The sequence below is a fragment of the Anser cygnoides genome, chromosome 20 (assembly GCF_040182565.1).
Source record: "Anser cygnoides isolate HZ-2024a breed goose chromosome 20, Taihu_goose_T2T_genome, whole genome shotgun sequence".
Taxonomy (NCBI): domain Eukaryota; kingdom Metazoa; phylum Chordata; class Aves; order Anseriformes; family Anatidae; genus Anser; species Anser cygnoides.
Window position 1 is genome coordinate 6,518,746 of NC_089892.1, and position 27,950 is coordinate 6,546,695.

Here is a 27,950-nt window from a genome sequence, read left to right on the forward strand (position 1 = left end):
GTTTGAGCTGTTTAACTTAATGCTCTAATTGCGAGTTATTTCCATCCCTGTGACATCTCTCCCAGGGATGAAAAAATTCTCCAATGATTAGGCTTCCTCAGGCTGCGTGAAGTACAACTGATAGTGTGTCAAGGACAAGGAAAGACAAAGTGAACTCGTTATTTTGGGGCAGAGGAGAAGCAAAGGTGACCCGGGGCTGGTGCGAACCGCCCAGCAGCCACGCAGAACCGGTGACAGCAGCAGGGTGCACGGCTGCAGCCTGGAGCTCAGCAGCACAAGCATCTGTCTGCTGCAGCCATGGCACCGCGGGACGCTCTGTCTGCAGGAGGTGCAGGCCTGATCACACAGATAAGTTTTCTTGGGGAAAAAAAAAAAATCACTGGATGGCGATGGTGGTCCCAGAGACCAACTTCATTATGCATCCAAATGCACTTTGCAGTGGTTATGGATTGGAAGGCCTTGAGGGAGCGAAGACACCGCAGGGCGAGGCAACAGCTTCACGTTGGTAATTCATTTGGGGAAAACACCCAGGAAAAGAAGAACAAAAGCCGCACGCAGCGTGCGGGGCGACCTCCCCGCCAGGTGCCCGCACTGCCCACCCCACCCTCCCACGCGCCCCGCGCCCCGCACAACGCTAACCACAAACTTTACCCAGCTCCTGCCCGCCGGCCCGCGTGACGCGAGGGGAACGCAGCGCTCCCATTGGCCGCCGGCCGCCCCGCCCCCGGGCGTGGCAGCGCGGCGATGGCGGGACCCAACGCGGAGCCGCCCGCGCCGCTGGGCCCCCCGGGGCGGGACGGCGAGGACGGGGCCGGGGATGGGGACGGGGCCGGGGACGGCTTCGGGGAGGAAGGTGCGTGGGGCCGCCGCCGGCCGGGGATGAGCGAGGAGGAGGAGGAGGAGGAGGAGGTTCGCGTTCAGGAGTCGCAGCGCGGGTGACACGGGCAGATCGGGGAGAGGCAGGGGCTGGGGAACGGGGCTGTGGTAAATCGGCTCGGCTGAGCCCGCCTCCGGGCGCTGCTGCGGTGCCAGGCTCGTGGGGCTTCTGGTTCTGTCCCGTCAGGGTAAAGGTGTTTGAGGAGATGAGAGGACAGCAGAGCTGTGGTGTGTCTGGGTGGGTCACTCGTAAAACTGGAAGTCTTCCAAAGGCTAAGCACATCGCCACTCTTGAAAATGGTGAAGAGTTGAGTTACGCTTTCCCAGACGAGGGGCAATGGGTGCAAGCTGGAACATGGGAGGTTCCACTTAAACGTGGGAAGAAACTTCATCATAGTGAGGGTGACAGAGCTCAGAAACAGGATCCCCAGGGGGGTTGTGGAGGCTCCTTCTCTGGAGACATTCAAAACGCACCAGGACACCTTCCTGTGCGACCTGATCTAGGCGTTCCTGCTCCAGCAGGGGGATTGGACTAGATGATCTTTCAAGGTCCCTTCCAATCCCTAACACTGCGATTCCCAAAAGACCCTTTGGTTTCCAGATGTGACCTGTGTCAGTGAACCTCATAGTTGTGTCTGGGACCCTCCTGCCCTGACAGGAGGTCGTTTCTGCTCTGTGATACCCCGAGAGTTGTCACCGCTCTGCATCGTCCCTCAGTATTTGTGTTTGAAACTTTCTGAAGAGCTAAGAGTAGCTGTGGTGGAGAAAGTCACCAAATCTGATCCCTATCAAGTCTCTCCATTAAGTGTTCTGCTGGTGATAGGCTGGGGTTTTGTGTGCTGTAGCTGGTCATAAAGATCTGTAGATATTTCCTGGTTTAGTTGTGCTGAGACTCAGTTAAGTGTAGATCACTTCCTTGACCTTAAATAGGAATTATTTTTTTTTTTGGCAACAGTTCCTGTTAAAATGCAGGGGACTAAACAATGTGATTGCCGTACTCTCGGTCAACACATTCATTAAAAGAGGTGGCTAATTTTCCTTAAAAATAAACCAAGCTTGCAACTAGCAGAAGTCGATCAAATAAAATGTTTTTACATGATTTTTTTTTTCCACTTCTGAGAGCTGCACAACTTAAATGGCCTTCTCTGGAGCTCTAGGCACTGAGAGTAATTAGGTTCCCACTGTGATTACAGCCTTCTCGACCAAGCTAGTGAATAATGTTAGTTGTCAGAATTAGCTGTTGTATCTGCTTCGGGTCTTGTCGCTGTTAGTCTGAACATGGAGCATCACACGCAGATCAAATCCTACATCGAGCTGAGGAGCTCCGTTACTCATGGACATTCGGGGGCCTGGGGCCAGCATGACCACGGGGTGCTGATGCAGAGTCCCGTTGCCCCGTGTTCTCCACCCCCTGCATGCCCCCGAGCTGCAGTGTGGGCTCTCCCTGGCATCATCCCTCTGCCTCCCAGGAAGACCGAGTTTCCTGCTGGCACTGGCAGCGCCTGAGCTTGCTGTGCTGGGCTCTGGGAACCCTGCCTATAAAACTGTCTGGGCTCAGCAGCTGAGCGGGGCAAAGCTGGGCTTGTGAGGCTGGGGGATTTCAGCACGGCTTCACCTTCATCCCTAGGAGCTTGCTACAAGGGTACACACATCCTCATCCCCTTCTCTGTATTCCCCATTGGCTCAGAGCACCACTCCAGCTAGGCGCTGCGTGTGGCATGCTTGGCTCTGGTGCTCTCCCAGCTGCTCAGGGAGAAGAGCCAGCGCCAGCCGGTGAGCTGTGGGCTTGTCCCACCCACGCAGGCCTCCTTCCCCGTGCTCTACCCACGATCCTCACAACCCTCATCCCCTGGGTCACAGCTTGATGCCTGCCTCCCTGCGTTCACTCAGCCTATTTAGTTTCAGAAAGGAACACAGAACTGGTGCTCCCTGGGGGCCCCTGTAAGCCAGGGTTTCAGCCAATGCGAAATTGGCAGTTCCTAAGTAATGTGTCAGCAGAGGTTTATCTCCTCTGGTTTTCCAGTTTGGCTTTTGGGTATTCTCTAGGACTGTGAATATTGCTTGGCACAATCCGAAAGCAAGCGTTTCACTGCAGCAGCACAGGCTGTCATCTGATTAGCACTATTAATATGCATCACTGTGAAATGCCATTGTATTGAAACTAACACTCCTGCACTTTAAACAGATGTTTTAAATAAGAAACTAACAAGAAAACCATCTATTAGGATTACTTTGAATTAGTTTGGTTTTAACTCAAATTACCCAAAGCCTTAATGGTGCGTGAAAATGCTGCGGTTGGACGTTGGACGTGGTGCTTCACACTTACCTCCCTTTGGAAAGGTTGGTGGCACTACCAGCACCCTTGGGGCTCGTCCCTGCTCCTGCCACAGCAATGGCAGTGATGTTTTGGCAGCGTGAACCCAACCAGGCCCTCGTGAGTCACATCCCAGCCTGGGAATCTTAGACAAGTAATTTACAGAATGTAAACACTTGGGCACACTGCCAGAATGCCTGCATCCTCATCAGGAAAGATGATCCCTAGGGCAACTATAAAGGCTAACTCGTCCTTGGGATTTATTTGGTCCCGTAGCAGCACGGATCACCACATACTATCAGGCAGCCTGTGCTCAGCTATTTATGCATGAGATCAAAGGCTGTCAGATATGCCCAGAATGGGTCTGGACTGCTCACAGGTAACGTGCCTCTGATCTTGTTACCAGTTCTCCAGCTTCCCGTTGGTTTCATTTGACCAGTGAATTCAATACCTGTAGGATTCATTTGCATCGTACTTGACCCACCCAGTGGCAGATAAGAACCAAAATGCTGTGGGCACGTTTTGCAAAAGCTTTTACTGCTTTCACCGACTGCAGCGACAACGTACTTGCATCGTTCAGTCTCTTATTTCCCTTCTTTTTAGAATATGCAGCAATAAACTCCATGCTGGACCAGATCAACTCCTGCTTGGATCACCTGGAGGAGAAGAATGATTATCTACATGCCTGCTTGAAGGAACTGCTGGAGTCCAACCGCCAGACCCGCCTGGAGTTCCAGCAGCAGAGCGAGCAGCAGAACATGGAAGCTGACGGGCAGGGATCACAGCCTCCTGTCTAGTGGGCTGGCCCCACACTTTCCATTGCTAAGGACATTTACTGGTCACTGGTTTAACATAAAAGTTGAATAGATGAGGTACCTTCTGCCCGTTACTTGTTCCTTCCCGTGGTAGTGTCCTGCCATTCGCCTCCATGTTCTGTTTTTCTTTAGCTGTGTAACAAACAGGTGCAGAAGCACACAGGTGGGCGTAGGAGCGTGGTTCTTTTCTCCCCCCGGCACTGACACTTGGTTAAAGCTGGTTGTAGGAAGCCTGATGCCATGCAGGTTGTTTGCAAGCAAGCTCTCGTCACAAAGAGGAAAAATGATCTCTGGTGTTTTGCACTGTTGAATCCGAGCGAGGAACGTTATGGCTCTAGTCTCTTCCCTCAGAGAGCACAGTAGGCAGGGGCTGTCCCGACTCCAGGCTCGCCCCTGGGTGTAATCTGTCACAGACAGGAGCCCTAGGCCATCTCCTGCCGTAAACTACAGCTTCCCCGTTATTCATTGTAAGAAATATTGAGACAGTCCCAGGTAACTGGACTTTTCTATCCCCTTCCAAGCAGATAAGACAAGCTACCGGGGTGATGTTTTTGACTCTTAATTTAATTGGAAGCTGCCTAACTCCTTGAGCTGCCGCTAAGGACTTGAGCTTTAGAGCCAGAGCAGCTGCGTTAGTCCCCACTGCAGCATCAGCTTTGGGAGCAAAGAGACAGGGCTCTGCCTGCCCCACATGGGATGGGGGCAGAGCCCTGCCTGTACATTTTGACAGGAGTACTCGTGATCATTCTGGTTTGAAACTTTGCGATCTTGTCCGGATGGCCTGGAGCCAGCACAGTGAAGCAAGTCTTACTGTTCTACTTCTGTAGAGTTAAAAGAGTTTTTTGAAAGTTAAAGAAGTTATAAGAAATCTGTTTTATTAAAATCAGTTTGAAACAAAATTTGTTCCTGAGTCTCCACTATGAGAACAGACTGTATTAAGCCTTGTAGTATTAACAAATGACCAAGATGTACATTCTTGCCTAGCTTAGGACACAGTGCTGGTCCAAGAGTGCGCATCTGTGAAAGAAAACCCTTCTGAGGAGCAGAATTGGGCACGCACAGTCTCCCAAGAAATACACTTCTCTGCCTGGAAAGGAAGCAGAGAGGAGCTACAAACAATTCTTAGTGGAAAAAAAAAATCTGTATCCATCTACTTCATGAGCCATATCCCCCTATGAAAAAAAAAATCACATTACTTTCTTCTTTTAGGTTCAACAATCCAAGCCTCAGTCTTTCCACATAATTGTAGTATCCCAACTATACAAGTAATAATCAACACCATCCCGTATTAGACACGCTAAAGCCAGGCTTATTTTATTCTTAAAATAAAAACAGCAGTAAAGTTGAAGGTTTTGCTCTATTAAAAGACTCCGAAAATAAACATTTCCAGCAAATATCATATGTAAAGGGCTCTCCCTTTAAGGCCACTCTATCTGGGTTTGCGCCTAGAAGAGCGTCTGCACCCAGCAGAGGTAAGACTGGCTGTCTCACCTTTGGCTAGGGAGGAAGGCTCTGCTGCTGCCTCCTGACCTGCGTTTGTTGCCTCTTTCTGTCCTAAACCCCCTTCACTCCCTGGATCCTGGCAGTTGTCTGTGCCTTCCCTTTGCCCGGCTGCATTGGCTTCCTCCTCCTCATACGCAGCATGTCCCAACAACTCCCCCGCGGCGCTGTTCTCTTCAGGGAGTGGGAAATCGGCACTAGTGGTAGCGGACTTGCTCTCCTCCTGCAGGTTTTCTTCTTCTACAACCGCGATTCCACACATGTCATCAGTCATGCTGGCGAGGCTTTTGCCCTCTGCTACAGAGGTGGCCAGCTCACCCTCACCCTCTGGAGACCTTGAAGTTTGTTCTTGCAGTGCTGACAGCTCTGTACCCTCCTTGTCTATCCCATGATCAGCATTCGTCTTCTTGCTGGTATCTACTGTTGTAGCAGGAGGCTGTTTCTGATCATCCAGCAATTGGGAGCTGGAGCCCTGGGAATGCAAAGGAGCCTCGGGGTAGGCAGCTGTGGCACGATGCCTTGCTGCCTTGTATCTCTGTAAACATAAATAAACCAATGTGAGAGACAAGCCCAGCCCAGCGACTGTCACTGCAGCGAGAAGCTGGTCCAGGAAAACCTGTACAAAAACAATGGTGAGTGACAGCTACAACCTGCAAGGGCACAGCCTGTCTCAGCAGCTCTCCTGGCCTGGCTGCTGAGGCTTTCAAGCAGAGAAGGGTCAGCTCCTGTCAGAAAAAGTGGTGATATTAAAAATTCAATTACTTAATGCTGAGTGACTGCATGGCACACGTGTGGCTCCTGAGACAAAAATAATGTTTTGGTAACTGTTAATATCAGTCAAACTCAGGACTTTGTAGATACAATAGTGCAAGTGACAGCTCTTGCTCCAGCTAATGCCAGGACCTAACTCCGGACACGTACCCCAGACACATGAGGCTACGCGCTGCCCTTATCTAGAGAGGAGCCGTTTAATGTTCAACAGCCACAGCAAGACTTAAATTGAAAGCTTACAATTTTTCATTCTGCTGATATAATCTCTGCAATCAGTGAAATTGTTGATAGGAACACTAAGATACCAAGAATATCCTCTTGTTTCAAGGTACTGAAGTTGACTACAGAATAAAGGTAAGCATATTGACAATAAAATGACTCATTTACTCTAGCTACCATGATGAGCCAGTAGAGGTCTGTAAAAAGATTGAAATGGCTACTAGCCATTTTCAAGCCTGGATTTCTGAAAAACAGTGACTCTCTGTAGCTATCTAACATGCAGCAGGAATCTGGTCTTCCAAGTCCCAGACACAGCATGAGGTAAGGGAATGAAACAAAGCTCCCTTTCCACAGCAGTTTCCCCCACCAAATCACTGTCAGCTTTCTGCTAAAAGGTCCCTTGAACTTGCCCTAGCATTAGACCTGATGATTTAACAAAATTATTTTCAGCACATTGGCTTTCACCAGTCTAAGCAGTGCTCCTGTAGTCTGCAGTGTGAAATTACAGCACGTCAGACTGGCCGCTTTACATTTTCATTTTGTGTATCATCGCGTTTGTTCTTTCCCTGTTCTCAAATAGTGGAATACGTGTAATATTATAATGCAACGGACCTAGATCAGTCAAGTCATAATGTTGTACCCAAACGTAATCAAGTGTGAGTGTGCCAGTTTGTTTTCAAAGTGATGCTGTAAACTGCCTCACAGCAGACAATTCTCTGCTTTGAAATCCTCTGTTAGCCTACTCTGATGAGAATACTCCAGAAATTGGAAATGATTTAACTCAGACTGTGATGCAGCCAAGCAGACTAGCTATCTGCCTGCAGATATTAAAGGATGGACTTCTGCCACAAATAATCCCTCCAGGTCACTCCGGTGTCCATTTGAAAAGCGTCTGATTTCAGCTTTTAAACGGGCCAGAAGGGAGGCATACATGCTGCTGCTGCAGTTTCACTCTGTGCTGATCTAAAATAAGCCAGGAAAGCTGCAAGGCCAACTCCTTCGTTCCAGAAATGACTAGCTGCAGGAGTGGGAGAGGATGAGCAACCCTCAAGGAACAGCTGTAGTGTTCTCTTGCTACTTGCCATTCCAAATCCACAGCTCTAAGTGCTGGCTTCTGCGGCAACCCCACCCCTCGCTGGAGGCCACAGTGGTTGATGGGGAATAGTTAACTTCTCTGAAAACTAGCAGAAAAACACTAAGATGCAACAATAGCTGGATACATCTGTGGTAGGGAAACAGATTTTGGGTACTGGTAGAGGACAGTCAGTGTAGGAACCTCCCTTCTTTTCAGAGCCAGGGAATGCTGCTCTCCGACGCAAGCAGTGGTCACCAAAGGGAGAGGGTAGAGCCAGTGCAAGCCCTGCATACCTACCACAAGGAACTAATCCAGGCCCCTCGCCCCTAGCAAGTCAACAAGGACAGAACAATGGAGGCAGATTCCAGGCCAGCCCAGTAGGGAAAGCTAGATATGAAAGCAGCAGGGGCAATACTGCGTCTTTAGGTGGAGCCAGTAAAGCAAAGGAACAGCATCAGCTGGCAGAGCTCTGTGCTAAGGAGTTTTCTAGGAACGTGTAGCATCAGACTGACTGACTTCCTGTTGCAGGCTGACCCTGGGGACCGAACGTACTCGTACAGCTTGTAGCTTCCATCACGGTGTGCTGTGATGTTAAATTTCCAGATTTCTAAGGTGAATATCTGAATTTACCAGGCCCCTTCGCGGATGAATCACGCCTTCAATTTCGGCTAAAGGAGCTGTTCCTGTAGTCACTGTAGTATTCCATGAGAAGATGCGTGTGCATCAGCTTTCTTTAAAATGAACAGCCTCTTTCTGTCTTGTTCTTTCCCCATTTTGACCCACCTGTAATCTGTCTAACAAAGAAAAGAAGAGGCCTAGACTCAACAACAGACTCCACAGGTTCAGCAAACAGAGCAGACACTCTGAGGAAGATTTCCAGCCAGAAACAGGCAACAAGATGACAGCAGCAGTAGCTAGGAAAACAGGACTGGACTGGTTTTAGATCTAAAGGGGTGAATGGGAGACAAGCACAGAGCACACCGGGAGAAAGCTGTGGCACAACGGACACCAAGGATGATGGAAATGAACTGAGGACAAGACAGCTAATGTGGTGGATTCACTGAAGAGACACGCACAGGGGTAACAAATGCCAGGCCATGCAATCGCCAAAGGGTCTAACCTGAAAGTTCTCAAAATGCATCAGGGACTTGCAGTGTGCGAGCCGGGCAGCAGAGTCGCTATGGTAGAATTTGTGACACAGCCTGCAGAGGTAACCTGCGACGGGGACCAGAAAATCCAGGCCTGCGAAACGGGAGGGGAAGGGAAATCACAGATCACATTGAATGGAACTCAAAATAATGAAAGTATGTTAAAAGGGAAATTAAAGGAGGGGAGGGGAGAAGAAGAAGGAAAATTGGAAAGCTTTGCTTCTGTTAATCAGGGGTTTGCAAGATGACTTGCTGAATATCTTGTCTTACCATGGAATGGCTGTGTGCTTGATATTCAGAGAGAAATCTGGCTGCCAGAGCAAAGAAACTACACAGAGCATTAAGGGGAAAAAAGAAAAAAGAATACAATGGAAAACTACAGAGAACATGTGATCTAATGTAATGGGATCAAACCAAGCAGAAGACAGCAGGCGCGCAAGAGGAACACGCAGAGAACATTCACAGCATGAATCATTATTCCATCTGCCACACGATAGTGGAAGGTTACAGCGGTATGGAAGATAGGTGTAAACAGCGCTCTCCTTGGGCACAAAACAGCCTCTGCAGAGCTGCCCTCTTCGCAATACAAGTGGCCGTTAGAGGTTTGAAGTCAGAATCGCTTACAGGGTGGGGACGAGACACAGCCATCTGGAGGCAACACTGCCCACCAGTCCAGCAACGTGTCTGAATAACCACTAGGTAGAGCGTGGGGGTTCTGAAGCAGAGGAAACATGCACAGTTTGGGCTCTGGCAGAGAGCTTGATACTGTCAGTACTGCTCAGTATCTCTGTACAAGCTGCATTCGTGCTGGAAAGCATTCTAATCAATATGCTTTCAGGCTCCATCTTTCCAGAGCATCCCTCGTTTGCCACCTAGCTTATTCAGTACTCCTACCCTATTTGTTCCATTTCCTGCCTTGTCAAGGTGTCTGGCTCTCACCCTTTCTTCCTCAAAGGGAAAGACAGCTGACAAACATCAATCACATCCTTACATTTTATCTCAGTATAAGAGAGCAACTTGGCATTTTCTCCTGGCAGCAGTGACTTGCACCAGTCTGATGCAGGTGCTGAAGCAATATGGCCGAAGAATTCATTACAGCAGTAGACAGAGACCATCCTCCCTTACAGTTACAGCATGCGGCCGGAGAAGGCTCTGTGGGCCTTAGTGTTCAACTGTGCTCGCTTACCATAGGCAGTGTCTGGACAATACTTCTCACTTCCTTCGTAATCCTCCAAAGACACTTCCTTCAGCCCAGTCTGGAAACCAAAAGAGCATTAGTGCCTAGCCAATATCTATGCCAGTTCCCTTCTTGGGATCTTACATTTTTCTGAAAAGTTTGGGAGTAAAACAGATGATTCACACACCAGAGACAGAGTTGCACAGCATATGTTTAGGGCCAGATACAAACCCCAATGTCAGGAGGCCACTTCATTGCAAGGGTTAAAAACACCCCTTACACTCAAAGCCTGAAGTAGCTTAGCCATGTACCTCCTCTTGGTAACAGCTCTCTACTGGGAAAATGGTATTTACCAAGATAAACCTCCACACATATGTTTGCTATGAGACCAAGCTGCTGCTGGGCTATTCAAAGAGACTATGTCAATGTCTTTGACAGGAATTTGTTCCCTTGAAAACACATCGCTTATGCTCCTCAACAACAAGGTAATGTTTGAAGGCACCAGTAGGAGCTGTACAGCACAGCAGAAACACCCTTCTGCATCCCACACATAGTGCCTGATTCTCCTTTGCACCGTCCTGTGCTCTGGAAGAACTCCAGGGCCCTCACCCTCCTGCTGTAGGGTGCAAGGTTGGCTAGACTCTCTAAACCCTGAGCTCAAGCAGACAAGACCAAATAAGTCACAGGAACCCACAGCAGATTCTCAGATAGATCAGTCCTTCTCCATTTGCATGGCATACCTGCTTGGCAGCAGAATCCTCATTCTCTACCAGCACTACATCAAGGTCATCTTCATCCTCACCAATTCCTTCCTCTTCCTCCTCCTCCTCATCATCTTCAAAACAGCCAACAGCATCCACTGTGATCAACTCCTCTGAATCTTCTGGGCTGCCCAACTCCTTCTCTCCCATTCTCACCTGTCAGGTACAGAAAAGAAAGATCAGATCAACTCCACACTCTCCATCTAACCAAGGAAGACCTCAGGCTCTGAACAGACTGGACGGGACTGCAAGAGAGGCACAAAGCTATCTTGTTTGCAGACAAACCCAACTCCTTGCCCCTTTCTCACTCAATTTCTTTAAGCTCTGGCAACTGGAATCCAGACAAAGATTAAAATTGAAAACAGGGTTTGAAGACTGCATGCCTTCTTTTCACCCCTGCAGTAGTCTGAGAAGCTGAAAGTTAACCTGCTCTGTAGCGTAGCTACCTCCAATGTTGCGCAGCTCTCCACTCAGGCAGTATTACCTCTTTGGCTTTCTGTTTGTGCTCAGGGGATTTCATATGCTCCACAAATTTGCGAGGAGTCTTGAAGTGGCGGCTGCAGACAGTGCAGAAAGGACGAAGTGAGCGTTTGGCCAGCTAAGGAAAGAAGAATGAGAAGATCTAGTAAGTCACAAGAAGCACCACTGAAGAAATGCAGATAAATCTTTGGCAAAACAGACTCACAGCCCTGCATCTAAAACAGGGAGACCACAAAAAAGGGGGCTTATTTTCAAGAAAAAGGGCTTGCTACCTCCTATCTGCCAAAACAGTGGAAAATATGCAGAGCAAAACATGTTTTGTAAGAGGTGTTCTGGAATTTTTTCCCTAGGAGCCAACAAATACACACATAATAAATACAGTGGCCTGCCTAAATTTCAGCTCGAAAACTTACAGGCTGCCCACCAATTCTTCCATTCAACTGATCAGGTAAGAACAGTAGGCCCTTTCTGAACATTTATTCAGAAAAGTCAAGAATCAAAATGGCCTGAAGCACCTCTATACTGACATAGCATGGTAACTGGAAGTTCAACCCATACTGGTGTTCACAGGCAGCAGGTAGCACAGGAGTGCCCTCAGAGAATAAGAGCGTTACTGGCAGAACTTTCTGTGCATCTCTCCGCTCCAATCACCTTTCCCTTGCTGCTCGGGGAGCAGGAGATGCTAGACACTTCCACTCAATCCCCACAAAAGGTCAGTGCAAAGATGACATCCGTGCCATGGCTGTTACCTTGTGTTCCTGGGTCCTGCGATGTTTGATAAGATCCCCGGTGAAGTGTATCTGACAAGTGTTACACCACCGCTGCTGGGTCTCTCTGAAGTGACAATGGATATATCTGTAAGTCACACCTTTTTACATTCTCCATGGAGTACTGCAATTTGCAATCTGTTCTCAGCATTATTTTCCTCAGTATTCCTATCTCCACAGGCTTGGATTTATCTTCTCCCCTTCCCCAGCCCCTTACATAGCAGGTATAGCTCACGCTGACAGAAAGGCACCAGTCAGAACCAGTCTCCAATTTGATCTGCTGTATTAAAAACTGCACACCAGGTCAAAAACACCTTCTTTTCTCCAAAGGTTGTTTAGCTTGGAGAAGAGAAGGCTCAGGAGAGACCTTATTGTACTTTACAATTAACTTAAAGGAGGTTGTAGTGAGGTGGGGATCAGGCTCTTCTCCCAAGCACCAAGTGATAAGATGAGGGGAAATGGCCTCAAGTTGTGCCAGGGGAGGTTTAGGTTGGGTGTTAGGAGAAATTTCTTTACTGAAAGGGTTGTGTGGCATTGGAATAGGCTGTTCCCTATGGGAAGTGGTTGAATCACTATCCCTGGAGGTCTTCAAGAAACATGTAGATCTAGAGCTTAGTGGCATGGTTTAGTGGGGGACTTTATTACTAGGTTAAAGGTTGGACTAGATGATCTTGGAGGTCTTTTCCAACCTGAATGATTTTATGATTCTATGAAAATTCACACTGGTATCCTTTATCAAGAAGGAAGGAAGATGCCTGAAGCAGATTAAGGCCCCAGAAACCAGAGGGATTTTGTACATTATCCTAGGATACAGAGGCACCCTCGTGCCCTGAGGAATTTTGAAACTCGTGTAGGTCCTTGTTCAGGTTGTGTTCTCTATCTCGGATCAACACTCACCCATCTTTCTCTGCCAGCAACTTCTGCTCCTTCACCATAGGCAGTAGTGAAACAAAACAAACGTTGCTCATGTGCTGAATCTCCCCAAGGCGCTGCTGGTGCTGAATTCCAGCCATGTGGGATTGGAAATTCTAAGAGAAGGTTAGGAGAAAGATCCATTTAAATGTATTCAAAATACAGAAAATAATAGGTATGAGCTATGCTTTCCTTTCTCTTGACTGCTATATAACAATGAAATGGTATAAAAGCTTAAGAGCATGGCTGCCTGTGGATCCACCCACATTTGTTCCCTAGCAGGTTGCCTGCCAGCTCCTCAGAAGAGGTTTACTTTATCTGCACGCCTGTCATCATTTTTTATGTTCCTCTGGCTAACAAGTCTCCTGCTGCACCCATGGCAGCTGGCCATCGAATTCACTTCTCTTGACAGTCCACCCCAGTCAGACCTGCGGATTTATACCTGCTGACTGCAGCAGTTGGTCTTGCAGATATAACAGTAGAATTTAAGGACTGATTCAGGGCTGGGATCAGCTGTGCCCACCTCGCAGGTCCAGTGCCCTGGTTTCAGAGCTGTTGTACTGATAGCTCTGCTCTCGCTGCTCTGCTGGATAGTTACTTTCAGTGAACCTCCAGAGCTCAACACCTGTCAAAAGAAGGAATCAAGACTAAAGTCCAATCTCTCAGTAGAAGACATTAAAAATTACACCTGATTTTTAGATGTGACCTAAGCTCTCTATCCCTTTAGAAAGTACATTTAAGCTTGAATCCACAGGAGGCTGATAAGAAAGACTCACACTCCTTCTCCCAGCACTGCTAGATCAACAGTTCCTGTGTCATGGTACCAGGCCTATTAGTACAGATGTTTTTTTCTACAGCCTCTGTAGACACTGTATGATTCAGTCACTGGAGATGAACAAACGATATCGGGTGGTCCCTTGGTAAGGGACAGTATCAGCTCATGCTTTCCCGCAGAACAAAAGGCAACTCAAGACCACACCTGACACAGGAAAAAACTCATACAAGGGCAGGATGATACATTTGACCGCATTTTTAAGCCTCAAATGTCTTCAGTTATGGAAGACTGAAGTCTGACTCACAGCATGGGTTAAATCTTGTCTGCTTTCACAGATTTACACACTGAAAGAGATGGTTTAATGTCTAGCACATGGGCAAGGTATACCATGTAAAAAAAGGCTCTCAGGTTGCTAGCTTCATTCACCTCAGCTTTTCCTAGACGTCTTTCAGAAACAGATTCTCACTATCTGCTCAAGCCTGCTGTGATAGCAAGTCCTACAGCAGCTGCATCTTTCCTACCATCACCCAATTTTCTTACGTCTGTTCTTCAGCAACAAAAGGTGTATTTTTAGCTATGTCCCTTTAATATAGAGATTTTTCAGTGGCTTTTCCAATTCAACTTTCCATCTTTCCATATGAGCACTGAACTCAGCCAAGACCAGCATCCACAAACAGGCAGCAGTAGGCAAGGTAGAGGCTAGCAGAGGTACAAAAGCAGCAAGTCAGAGCAGACTGTGCACTAATTGCAGACATATTATGCCTTATTGCTAGGGACGACAGCTTACAGCAGGAGACAGAGCTCCAGACGTGGGTGCCATCTGGTTCCCAGTGGCAACAGGCATCTCTGGGATGGAGGGGGAGGTTGTATGTTCTATAGCACCCCAGCCTGCTTGGAGCGGTGTCTGCTTACCTCAGGAGCTTTTGGTTCCTCAGAGAATTTCCTCTCTTTAGAGAGATCTTCAGCTGCGTACTCCTTTACATTGTCTGTACCTAGGGACAGAGAGTCTTTTCAGCTGCCTTAAATCAAAATAGCAATGACAGAAAAAAAGAAAGCAGCAGGTGAATGAAGTCAGGGAGCTTTCCCTGCAGTGCTGCTGGCCATAAGCCCAGCATACAAACCTTTCTCCAAATAAATCCTTATTAAAGAGGGAAACTCTTCCCATCATTTGCAAGGCAACAGTAACAGCTTTTAGGGGACTACGTTTGGATTTGGTTCCTACATTTTCTCCTCCTTTCCCCATCCTGTACGATTGGAGAGGAGGGCATTTCTGAAGAGACTCACAGGATCCAGGGTTGCTGACAGTTAAGTGCAGTTCCAGAAAGACGTGCCCTAAAAGCGCAAATCACAGTGCTCAGCAACTCACCATCAGCTTGGCCATGGGTGCTCAACTCTTCCTTGATGCCTGCTGCAACCTCTAATGCAGACTCTTCAGTCACACTTCAGGGATATCAAGAAAACAACCTTATTTGCCATATTATAGATCAAGAGATTAAGAAAACACACCGAGGCACAGGCTGGGGTCCAAGCTACCACACTCTCCACTAAACCCCCCTAATTAATAAGCTACTGGAAGTGTATTTCGGGCAGGGATTCAGCAGAAATAAATGAAAGCAATGCAGAAATAAACGAAAACAATGGAGAGTGATCATTCTAGAAGAGGTTCAGAAACGGCAGCCAAATAGACTGGACAAGAAGGTTACAAATGATTCTTTGGATCACTGCCCTCTCCTACTTGAGGCCTGCAGAGAAATAAGCTCATACAGGAAATATTCTTAGTAAGAACTCTCAGAGTTCGTTCCTTTGATCGGTGACCTGCAGGGAAACTGCAGAACCTGGACATCACTCCAGGTTGCTCTGTGCATGAGGGAACAGAGAGGTTCTCAATTACATCTTACAGGGATTTCATCGTAACAGCCTGTTCTATTTGTATCAGTCATGCTTCATCCCAGAGTCCCTACAGTTCTGCTTTTGGGGGAAGTAGAGCTGTACAGGACACAAATCAGAGGACTTTGCTTTGTTTTCTTTGGTACTATAATCTACTAAGGAGAAAAAGACCCCGGGGAGACTGCCGAGAAAAAATGGCTGACTTGCAGAGGACACTCACTATACTTCACAATGCCTTTCCCCATCTCCCATTTTTCCATCAGGACTAACACCTTCACCACGGCTTGAATGCCTTCTCCCTCAGGTGAGCCTGATACCCCACCTGCCAGTATCCTGCTGCCAACAGGGAACAGCACATTCCGCACAGGCAAGAACGCAGACTGTGCAGGTACTGAGTCCTGTGATCCAAACACACCCCCCCCCCCCACATAATTTATCAGATTGATAAGTGAAAATGTAACTGGGTTATACGGCTATAAATATGCAGCAGGGTTTGGGCAGTGCAAACATGATGAAAACAAGAGTGGCTGGCATTAACATTATTTGTCAAGTGCTGCCAACAGGCTCAACGCTATACCACACACAGATGGTGACAGCACTCCAGGGCAAGGGTTTGCAGCCTAAACTGCAAATCTAGGGAGCAATCTAGGGGAGCAAAAGCCATCACAAGCAGGAGCTAAGGAGGAAATGGTATTATATGGATACTTGTCAGGCCATGCTAGAAGAACTGGGTGTTCAAGGAGGATTTGAAGATGAGTGCTTTCTGCACTGGAATGAGGATGTTGTTCCAGGCATACAGATGGCACATAGGAGAAAAAGCAGAAGTGGGAAAAACCTGAAATGAAGAAGGAGGCTGGTATTCCTGGCCAGAGGGAAATGGAACGATGAAACAAGAAATAAAAGTGTGACACTAATGGGGGGGAGACCTATTCTTATCTGTGAAGGGCAATATGAGAACGGTAAACTATTTTTTTTCAGAGCTATCACCTGTTCATTAAAAGTAAACAGAAACACTTCAAAAAAAGCTAAGGAGTGATCTATTCTAACTATATACCAGCCATAAGTTATGCATCAAATCTGGCAGTCCCTAGCTACTGCTTAGGAGAGGATTTTCCTAATAGCAGGTTTGCTGCAGTGAGATCTGTCATTCCTCAGACTTGATTCTTTTTTTTTTTTTTGAGTATATGTAACAGGACTTTGATTAATACCCTACTAAATATTAATGTAATTAAAATTAAATTAGCTTTGGCAAACAGATTAACAAAACATATGCTCAAATGCATTTGACTTAGCTTTAATTGAATTTATTCACTTTCTTGCTAATTTGCAGTCCATAATTCACAATGGTCCCTGCTCAAATAATATTTATCAGTCTTTAATGTTTTACATGATGAAAGTATTATCAGAACATCAAAGTAATCCTGGAATATTCTCCCTAAAGCTAGCCATTAATCTCTAATCTACAGATGGGAAACCGAGAGGTGAGGAAACTTGTCCGAAACCACGCGGTGAATTGTTAACAGGGAAGATAAGAGGACCCAGGAGCCCTGACTCATAGTCATTAACATATGTCAGAGAATTCGCAAATCAATGCCTCCAGAAATCTTTATTCACTTCCTCCTCTTCTCCCCCCGCACCAGCTCACAGTGACAGTTCTGGGAGAGGTACAGCACCATGCAGATGGCACGCGGCGCTCTGTAACGTGCCTTCCCACTAGATGGCAATGCAGCCTTGCCTGTGCCTTCCTGCACCCTCTGGAGAGGCAGGGAGTGCCAAGATCGGCCTGCAACGGCCAGCTCGCCTGCGTGCTGCACAACGCTTGCAGATAATAAGATTGCCTTTGTTTATTTTTACCTAACAGCCAGGGGTACTGGCAAAGACGATCTTTGCAGAAGGGATACACAACTCAACGCCCATGAATACGGGCTTGGATACCAGGGAGTACTGATTCTCTTCCCTTTCTCATTCCACAAAATAAACCATCCTCTCCTATGCCCACTGCACCTAACATATCCCAAGGCTTTCTTCTCTGCTGACACCTGGCTGCTCATTTCTCTTTTTTTGGCAGTTAGGCAAGAGGTTTAGAGAAATATATCATCCCAGATCTCAGCAAGCATCATGAGATTTTCACAGTCATTTGAAATACCTCCTAAATGCCAGATATCAGGCCAGTACAGTACTGCCCAAAATTAGACAATACCTCTAAAGCCTGTAACTATTTCAATACCCCATTCAATAAATACCTCTTCAGTCTTTTTGCTGCAGGCTCAGTGTTCAACACGGATTCTGTTGGAGTTCTTGGTTCTGCAGGAACACAGAAGATCTCCTTAGCAAATCAAACCATGCCACCACAAGCACATTCCCTAACTGAACGGTCACTACCAAAAAAATCCCTGCTATTTTAGAGCAAATAGTACTATACACTTTCTTATTCTGAATTTGAGAATTGCAGTGACAAGGTTAGATAATTCAGGAAATTCATGACCTAAGAGATCTGAGTTTTACTGCAGATGTCACTAAGAGGTGGGGTCCAGAAAGAAATCCATGCTTACATCTGCTAACTGGGTCTTAGTCCTATACCTAGGTGACAAGAGCCCAGATCATTGGAATATTAACATATTAACATATATCAACAATATTAACATATGTCAAGTGGCATAGCCATCTGACAGCAACCCTTTACTCAGGTAACTTTCCCCACCACATACACCCTGGCCACAACCTCACCATGTTCCTGCATTTTTGAGTATGCACAAAGAATATTTATACTCCTGTATTGTACAGACACTGCAAGAGATTCAGTGCCAGTTTCAGCTCTGACAAGTGGAGCGCTCATTCAACTCATCTTTTCCTTAGCAAGTTGACTGGGACTGGTTCTCCTTCGTGTTTTTAACTCCATGAGATGTTCGATTCAGCATGGGTAAGGCAATGTGGAAGTTTTAATTTCAAACCAGTTCTCTTTTCTCCCTCCCATCTCAAATGGAGCTCATTGTCAAGATGCATTCTGAGAGGTTTTCATGCAAGAGATATGGAGCTGGCTTACAAGTACTAAAAATGTCAAGATAAATAGTATATATAAAAAGCATCAAAAGCAGAAGGTCGCAACAGACAACTTAGGTATTTACAATTAGAGAAAAAGGTAAGACTAAAGACATCTCATGTCTTTGCTGCAGGAATAGCCATGAGGAGTTTATTATCTGGAAGCATTTGTTTCACTATAGGCTCCCTCTTACCTGTGGATGGAGAGGAGTTGTTCTGCTCTGACCCTGCTTGCACTTCCTCTGGGATTTCCATTTTCTCATCACCTTGTGTCTGAGATGAAGAACCTGCATCTAGTTCCCGCTTCCTGTCGGGGACCCTCTGGAAATCCTGCAACAGGCAAAGTGTCTCTAGAGAAAGGACAGTCCAAGTGTGGAAGTCTACCTTATCCAGCACATCGTTCTGACAAAATGGGATCAAATATGCAAAAGCTAATCTAAGAGGAGAGAAGCACCGGGTCAATCAATCCAAAACCAACTTCCAGGACAAAGATGTCTTAATGGTGGAAGGGGAGAATGTTCAATTTTTCTAGCATTTTCCAAAATACTAAAAATTTTTTTGAAATTAAGTTTTACGAAATCCACATTACCAGATATAATTCTGACCTTAAAAAGGAAAAACAGCCCAAAGAGGCAGAGTGACATGTCCATGGCAGCAGCAGGTCATTTGGGAACACGAAACTGCTCTGAAAGGCTGAAGGGGTAGAAACTCTGGCCTCTGTAAAGCAAAGTACTCAGCCAGGATTTCTTTTACTGTTATTACTCTGAAGTTGGTACCTCTAAAGTCTCCTTTCATTTTATATCTAAACTGTTGTGGTATGAGGAACTCTCTGTCCTGAGCAAGAACAGACAAAAGACCTTAGCATCAAAAATGTAAATATGGGCCACGAGAACTTTAGGGATGGACTTCTTTCTGCATTTCTTTGTCAGCAGTATGGTGCAAAAACAGTTTTCACTGTAAAGTTCTCTCCTTTTTGTTCTTTACCTGCAATACAGTCAACCACTGCAAGTGCAAAAGGAGCACAAAGCTCCTAAACAGTTGGAAGCTACAAGCTCACCTTGCGAAACATTCGGTTCTGCCGCTGGAAGGGAAGGCTGGGGAAGCCCAGGCGAGTCGGCTTTAATGAGACCCCAACAGGTGGTGGCCCTAGGAGGGAATGTCTTGTAGCCTGAGGAAAAAACTGCTGCAGTGCTGGGGCTGTCATGTTAAATCCACGCAAGTTTCCTACAGATACAAACACACAGCACGTCACCACCCTGAGGCATGCAAAGTAGAGAGAAAATCTTCCCTCCATACAAGCAACAGGGAGAGAAGGGAAGGACTCTTCCACATGAGACACTGGACTGTACTGGGCGCCGTATGAGCACTCTATGCTCTACCCATTTTAGTCCCCACAGAACAATTTGATCTGATAGCAACTATTACTATATATTGGGCTATTTAATTACGATTGTCACTGCAGGCTAAGATCATTAGAGCAATTATCTGATCTAAGCACACCAGTGCTTGTGTTTGCAAGAAAACAAGTCTCGTTTTACAGAAATTCTCTGTAAAAAAAGAAAAATTCATCCCACATTTGTGCAGCTGGCAGCTCATGCCATACCACGGATGCTATTTAACACTGGCCAGAAACAGCATTTCATTTAAAACAACACTGGACTTTTCAAACAGAGATTTGACAGTCCTCTCTGCCACCTGGTTATCAAGCAAGCTCAACATGTCAAGCTAAACTGAGACATTTGCGATGCTGCCATTTCCAATTATAACGCTCTGCTTTCTGAACAGTTCTCTTCAGCATCCACAGACCATTAACAGTCTCAACTAGTCCCTTCCAAAGGCGGTCCCCCATTTCCAAGGATAAGGGAATGGAAGCGTACAGATGCCTCAGCCACTCCCTGAGAAGCTGTCTACCATTCTGGGAATCTGGACTTATACTGTAATTTTTTACTTCTCACTTTAATAAGTGCATATTCCAACTGCTGAGCTGTTAAAACAGGCTAGAAAAGATTGGAGACAGGCACCCAACATCTGAAGTCAAGCTACATTGCTTAAAGCCTGGAATACAACAGGGAACACACCCTATGTTTGTCTTCAGAAGTAATCTAATCTCTTATTACCTATCATAAATAATCTCTTACTGTAAAAATATGTAGCTGCATTAAAAAAACAACACACCTATAAGGCAAGAAATCATCCCCTGCTCTTGCTTTAGTACCTGCAAAGAACCAGGCATACATTACAAAGTATTTATTTTTCTTCCCAATCCCACCGCTGAAGCGGTATACAGCCAATAAATTATTTATGCTGGTGTTTCCCAGGTACAGAAATACTACAGCACTTCTTTCATGTAATCCAAATGCAAAATGGCCCCAAAAAATTCAGATCCCAATAAAGGGTCACAACGAACATTACATCTGTACTGCATGTTACCCATGGCTAGCTGATACAGGGTACTGAAAGAGAAGTCACAACGCAACTCAGCATATAGAGGTGAAAAGAAAGAGGGACAACATTAAAACAAAGTGCCATAGAGTGTTCATTAATAAACCTTCTCCTGCTCTCATATCTAATTTGCCTCAGGTCCTTGGCATACTATTTAAATACGACTTCTCAATAAGAGGTTTTGCTTTAGAGAAAAGGCCAGACTAGGCTAACATTAAATGTATCAGAAAGGAGAATGACTGACTAAAGCACAGTCAGACTATTTTCCCCTGACGCAAATACATGCATCGATCTCCAGAATGTGGCTTGTTCTTCATTACTGCTAGTTTCCCTACAACCTGACACAGGACTGTAGAGAGCCACTGGGGTCACTAGAGAGCCCTCTTGCTAAATGGGCAAGAGAACAAAAGGCAAGTTAACAACATGCAGAATAAATCTATTGTCTTCACGTCAGGGCAGGATTCACGAACAAGAGAAAAATTCTACGCTTTAACCTAAACTAGTAACATTAAAACTGTCCCAGGTACAGATCTGTGTTGAAAACATGTATCAGGTTAAGACAAAAATAAAAACATAGCTTTATTCTTAATATCTTTATGTTAGCAATGCTCTTATTAAGGCAGCTTCATAAATTTGTTTTGAAAATACATCAAAAATCCACTTCTGGAAATATAATGATGTTGCCCAATCCCAGTGATATTACTCACCATGTCAGTCATTTCAGGGAATCAAAATTCCACACAACAATTGAAACCCAAACCATTTTTCACCACAATATGCTTTATTTGTTTGTATTCCACTAAGCTTGGACAAAGACAAGCATCTACTTTTGCAAACGAGGTTAGTGTAATGTAACAGACAATGAAATAAATTGGTTAAACCTCCCAAATGAGATAAATAATAAATCATAAAAATAAAAGTATTTTCTCTAATTATATTGGTGGAAAAATACTCTTTCCACCAAGTCTAAGAGGGAAGGTGTTTCCAATGCACATATTTAATATTAACCTGATAGCTTCTAGTGCTATTCCTACTTGTGAACGCTTAGGCACATGGGATTTTCATCAACTGAAGAACCTCTGTGATGTGTGCTACGGACAAATTTGAAGAGGAAAAAGAGATGATAAAGAGAAATGCCAAATACAAAGACCGCAATGGTTCAACAAGAAATAGCCATACTATGGTTTCAGTCCATGAAGGGTGATTAAATAACTCCAGTAAGTAAGCGTCTCCCATAACGACAGTACCTTGCATCTGCTGCATGAGTAAGGCCCGCTGAAGCATAGGATTGGCATTGAGTAGCGATGGTTGATTTGTTGCACGTAAGCTCAGCATCTGTTGCTGTTGCGGTGGTGGTGGCGGCAAACCCCTGGAAAAGAAGGTATTAATCATAAGAATCCAATAAAAAAACATACCCTTCATTTTCAGACCCCTAACAAGTACAAAACGGAGGAGCAAAGAGCAGCTGAAATGCTCATATACATGCATGAAAAGATACCGTACACCAGCACTGTATCCGCTTTCTTCCACTCTCCTGGAATTTCCAAAGCTGACAGATTGTCTATCAAGGAATTTGAGGTCAGAGAGAACTCCTTAGCACCAAGCCCACATAAAGCCTGTCAAAGCAGCATAAAAAAAGCCCAGGAGCTGACTGCAGTTCTACAGAATTATGCAGCAGCTCTTCAGCAGAAACTAGCGATCTAGATCAGCAGCTACATTTAACAACAACAACAAAAGTTCTAAAAACCAGGGAGTTTTCTCAGTAGCTTAAAGCACATTTTCCAAAATCTACGCCTCCCACACAGAGCCAGACAGGTCACAATTGTAAATGGTGCCCCCTAACTGCAAGAACAGGACGATCAAATAAAGCACAGCCTTCGTATTTAAAACACGAGGAGGAAGAAGTGAGCTGAAAAGGACTCTCCAATCCTAAGGAGGGTGGAGCAGGCATGAGACAAAAGTCTGAAGAAACGGGCACGCATTTCTTCAGGCGATTGCAAGGTCAGGCCCACCTCTAAAAACAACTGCTGACACAGCTAAATCTGTCACAGGGCTGTAAACAGGTACAAACATGGATCAAAATAACCATGCTGACAAAAAACCACCCCTTGACAGATTTTACAGCAGCTAATCTTCACATTTCCTGCTCTAGATTGTTCCAGTCTCAGAGCGAAGAAATTTATGCCAGAAAAAACATACTTTTAAAGGTACGAGATGCATCCATGCTATCTCGCAGCCTCATATTTGCATTTTATGGGCAGCTTTGGTTACAGTTTTAGACATACAAAAATGGAAGATTTAGGGAGATGAATATTTCTAGAACAGAAAGATTCCCACGTTTCTCTCATAACCATATGCTTTGTATGGTTAAAGTAATTTTTTATACTTTATTAAATAAGGAATTAACTTTGCTCTTACATTCACATCCTCTTGCTGTGAATTTCCAGAGCATAAGGCTTTACAGAGCACAGTAACTGCAATTAAATACATCATTTCAGAGATTTTTTATTAGTTCAATAAATCTCAGCTCATCAGGGACGACTGTTTGAACCAAAACAGCTATTTTCTCTCTTGAATTTTTTTTTTTTTTTAGGAAACCCTGTTTATTTTCTTTTTAAAAAAAAAATTCTGGCAGGCATTATTTGTCTTCTAACAAACAAAACGCAATTTTCTCCCCACACACGCCCCATAATGCTCAGTCATATCCTCAGCCGTTGTGCCACTGCAGAAACAAGTTGCCTAAACAGCATCCACTAACCTCGCCCTGACCAGGAGACCCAGGGAGAAAGAAAAAAAAAAGCAACTGAAGTTCAACCACCGTAATAAATTTTTTATAAAAATACAATACTGAGGTGTGCATCTTTATTCAACAAGGCTCAGTGAGGTGCATAGACACGTTTCTGGGGGAAGAAGCATTTTGCAGCGAACTCCCCGCTGGCTGAGGAGCGACCACCCCAGCGCTCCCGCTCGCTGCGAGGGCAGCCTCTTCCCTTCGCAGCCTCTTCCCTTCAGAGCATCTCGCTTTATTCGCTCAACCCCAGGGCATTTTACATCCCCCCAGGGATTTCAGCGCCGGGAGCAGCCCTGGCAGGCTGATACCCATCTCCCAAAACGCCGGCTGAAGGGAGCGGGAGGGTCACGGCGCACCCGCGGCCCTTCGCGCCCCCGGGGCCCGCTCCTCACGCCTCAGCCCGACCCGCCCGGCGGCGCGGCCTCCCCACAGCGGGCTGCCGGCCCTCAGCCCTCGCCCCCCGGCTCCCTCCCTCAGGAATCACCCACATCCTTCTCAGCACCCACACCGCCCTCAGCACCCCCGGCTCCCCTCCAAGCCTCCAAGGCCTCCACCAGCGCCCGCCCCCGCCTCCCTTTGTCGCCTTCCCCGCCGGGGGAGGGCGAGGAGGGACGGAGGCGAGCGGTCCCCCGGGCCAGGCCCGCGATCCCCGGCCTCGCGTAGCGGCGCTTACCGGCCTCCCTGCTGCGCCGGGGGATGGTGGTGGTGGTGGTGGTGCTGCTGCTGCTGGAGGAGGTGCTGGAGCTGCAGCAGCTGCTGCTGGAACTGCTGCTGGTTGAACATGGCTGGGGAGCCCCGAGCGGGGCGAGCCTGAGACAAAACACGGGAGGGCGAGGGAGGCACCGGCTGCGGGGCTGGCGCCTACCAGCCCAGCAGCCATTGAGCAGGGGAGCCGCCGCCGCTGCCGCCCATTCATTCACTGAGCCGATCCCCCCCTTCCTCCTCCTCCTCCTTCTTCTTTCCCCCGGGGTCATCGCAAGCAGCAGCCCGTGGAGGAGGTTTCCAAACCCCACCTCCTAAAAACACACTCTCACCCTCCCCTCCTCGCCGAGCCCGCAGCGCTCCCCGCGCCCCCTTCTTCCTTTCCCTTTCCCCATCCCTTCTTCCCTGCCCTCCGGCACTCACATCGCACCCCGGGGCTCTCACCGCTCCCCACCAGCCGCCTCCATCTTCCCGCCGGGGACAATAAACCACCTGCCCGGCCCCGCTCCCCGGCCCAGCCCGGGCAGGAGGCAGCTCCTTCTGGAGGGCTGGAGGACCCAGCCGCTCCGAGAGGGCGTCCCTGCAAGGCTTGCATCACCCCCAGAGCCTCCTCTCACATCGCCCCGGCTTGCGACACCTCCATTTCTCGTCCCCCGCACAGAAGCGGGGTCCCTCGGCCCTCAGGAGGGCTGCGAGGTGATGGGCACCATCTGTCCAGGGCTGGGGCAGGGGGAATTTTCAATAAGCGGCTGAAGAGGAGGAGCAGATGGTAGCCGACTACATTGCTTTTCTGCCTTTTTTTTTTTTTTTTTTACCCCCTTTTTGTTTGTTTGTTTTTTAATAGTCCAGGGGAATCTTTGGTAACCGTCTCACTGAAGAGATGGGGGAAAGAAAAACAACCAACAGCCTCAGGCCGTTTGCTGTGGTCACATCTTGGCAAGCTTGTCATGGGAACCTGGAAGAAAAACAGGGACTTTTGCAATGTTATTCTGTGCTGTAGGCTGAGATGACTTTTCTAGCAGGTCCATCCACTTTTTTTTTTTACTTTTTTTTTGGGGGGGGGGGGGGGGGGAGAGTTCGCAGCAAAACCCTTCCTGCGGCACTTGCTTTCTGTCAGTGGTGAATTAATTTTAAGTATGTCCAATTCCCACGACTTCTGCATGAAAAAAAATATCGTGACTGTCATTTCTTGTACTAAACCTAGCAAGGGTGAAGATGCATTTCTGCTCTTTGCCATTGCAGAGAATCCACCCTGAAATAATTTATTTTCTAGTCTTATTATTCACTCCAATAAAGACTGCTTTATTCACGATAATAAAGACTCATTAAAGGCCTCAAAATTGATTTTTAGGTGAAAGTGTTGTAAGCTGAACACAATTTCTGGTGATATACAGTTAGCATTAATAATTTTCAATGCAACAGCATATGTTGATTTTTCCTTTGGGCCTTTTTATACAGTTCTGATTTTACAATAATCAGTTTGGAGATGACCATCCGTATTAATCAATGACTGGCCATGGTAATGCCCACAGTCGTTTATCTTGTCACAGCTGTCTGCACACAGAGAAAACGCTCTCCTGTTAAGCATTAAAGCTTAAGTATCATCACAGGGAATACATACATGGAGCAGAAAACATGTGGAATCTTTTTCAAATCATTTTGCATAATTGATCCTTTTTGCTTCCGTACTCATCCTATTACAGCGGTTACCAGTCTATTTTGCACTGGTAAGAGAGGGATAGTTTTATGATCTTGTAGTTGCCTGACTAGCCCCTATATTAAGCAGATACATTAAAGACGGGCTTTCTTCTGCTTTGTCCTGTACACAAATTATTAAACAGCCTTCAATAAGTTTATAAACAATAAGTCTACCATTCAATGCACATACTACCGCACTGGACACAAATCTGAATGTTGATTTAGTCCCATACTCCATACGTTGATCTTCAGAAATGCCTTTACGTGCCAGATGTAAACATCATACCTGCTAGAGATTGCTTAACCGAATCCAGAAGAGAAAGTTCTACATTCAGTTAATCCTGCTGCTCAGTTTGAAGATACATAGATGCAAGTTAACAATGCAGGAAATTGGGTTAGGATTCTTTCTTTCCTTTATTACAGGCTACAAAACAGCATGTCTTAAGTTGACAGCCTAAAGGGTACTGTTGATCTTCACTGAGCATTGCTACATATAAATTTACATTTTTTGGTACACGATAGACCTCTCGTCTACTGAAAATCAAGTTGTTTTTTTCCCCTCCTGTGAGGAACATCTCCCTTTCAGCTATTAAGCAACTTGCTGCTAAATGTTTGGGATACATTGGTAAACACATATCTTTATGCGTGAATACATGGAACCTTAAAAACTTAGTTCTACAATAAAGAGAACAATGTTATTACTAAATCCCTTCAAGGCACAGAAACCTAGGTATCCTAGGGCCAGGGATGGTTACTCAAAGGTTATCTCATTGACAATGGGAGTAAATCAAACAGCATTATGAGAATCAAAAGATCAAGCCAGGAAAATGACCCAGAAAGTACTCTTCAATAAAGAGACTAACATGAGTTTTTGGATCATCACTATAAGGCAACCTGCATTACACCTCTATACAATTAGATCAGGGTTATGAAATTTCTTGGCAAATAAGGGGACAGACCATAGGAAAGCTTTTTCTTCAGGAGCTGGATTGCATTACACAGTCAGACAAGTTTTTGCTGGGCTATATGATTTTGTTCCAGGGACCAGATCAGGCCTGCAGATAACCAGACATTTCTAGTTTACAGAACATAACTGGATGGTGCAGATGTATGTTTTAATTTTAGTTCCAAGACTTGCTATGCAACCTTTAGTGAAGCTGTGCACACTCAGATTTTCAATAGCAGTCTCAGTTTCTCAGTGCCTATAAGAGTACCAAGAAACTCTGGTGCCCACAACTTCCTCTCAAATCCGCAAGGAGGGCGTTATTACTCATCCATTTCACTAGGATATATTCTAGTTCTCACTTCAGTGTCTCTAAACCTCCCAAACTCTTTGGAGAAAAAAAAAACATATGGAGCTACAAAGTACTCTTTTTTTTTTCATCCTGCTTTTGGGGGCTATCTGTTGAAAGAATGGGTAACAATGTCAAGTTTCACCAGGTCTGCCCTCAAAGGCTGGTATTAGTTACTGGAGTTATACTGTTTTCCACGTCTATTTTATCTGTAGGAAGACTACATTCACACGTGTGAAAGCAATAGCAGAAAATATTTCAAAGCAAGATAATCTGTGAGATATTTGCACCCACTCTTCGTTTTACTGCTCTAGAAACCTATTCCTAATATTTCTTGATTGGCAGGGCAGGCCCACAAGGTATAAACTAAGATACTACTTTTACCACAATTTCACTACATAGCTAATCCGCTTCTACCAGCAACTTTCAGTCCCAAAAGATAAAATATATTCCAGGAACTATTTTGCATTTATCTCACTGTATGTGGAAAGCTGAGAACTCTTAAAATA

General features: G+C 46.0%; 2 protein-coding genes across 7 annotated transcripts; one reads left to right on the top strand and one right to left on the bottom strand.

Moving 5' to 3' along the window:
• The first annotated feature begins 429 nt into the window (after positions 1-429).
• On the top strand, positions 430-4,065 carry BBLN (bublin coiled coil protein). Of its 2 annotated transcripts, none has more exons than XM_048055351.1 (2): positions 430-505; positions 3,794-4,065. In XM_048055351.1, the coding sequence occupies exons 1-2, from the start codon at positions 445-447 to the stop codon at positions 3,985-3,987; spliced, it is 255 nt and encodes an 84-aa protein (XP_047911308.1). In that variant the 5' UTR covers positions 430-444; the 3' UTR covers positions 3,988-4,065. The 2 variants fall into 2 exon arrangements, with proteins under 2 accessions (XP_047911308.1, XP_047911301.1); XM_048055344.2 differs by lacking the exon at positions 430-505 and adding an exon at positions 699-853.
• Positions 3,707-25,138, bottom strand: CIZ1 (CDKN1A interacting zinc finger protein 1). 5 transcript variants are annotated; one of them, XM_048055250.2, is made up of 16 exons: positions 24,875-25,138; positions 24,423-24,559; positions 22,206-22,327; positions 19,574-19,740; positions 18,711-18,846; positions 17,721-17,781; positions 14,957-15,030; positions 14,503-14,582; positions 13,258-13,440; positions 12,801-12,931; positions 11,886-11,970; positions 11,141-11,254; positions 10,636-10,812; positions 9,905-9,974; positions 8,691-8,812; positions 3,707-5,977 (listed from the first exon to the last, which is right to left on the bottom strand). In XM_048055250.2, exons 2-16 carry the CDS (start codon positions 24,530-24,532, stop codon positions 5,435-5,437), a joined length of 2,175 nt encoding a protein of 724 aa, XP_047911207.2. In that variant the 5' UTR covers positions 24,533-24,559; positions 24,875-25,138; the 3' UTR covers positions 3,707-5,434. The 5 variants fall into 5 exon arrangements, with proteins under 5 accessions (XP_047911207.2, XP_047911192.2, XP_013054096.3 ...); XM_048055235.2 differs by having other exon boundaries at positions 3,707-6,040; positions 24,875-25,134; XM_013198642.3 differs by having other exon boundaries at positions 3,707-6,040; positions 24,423-24,610; positions 24,875-25,134.
• Between the last annotated feature and the right edge of the window lie 2,812 nt (positions 25,139-27,950).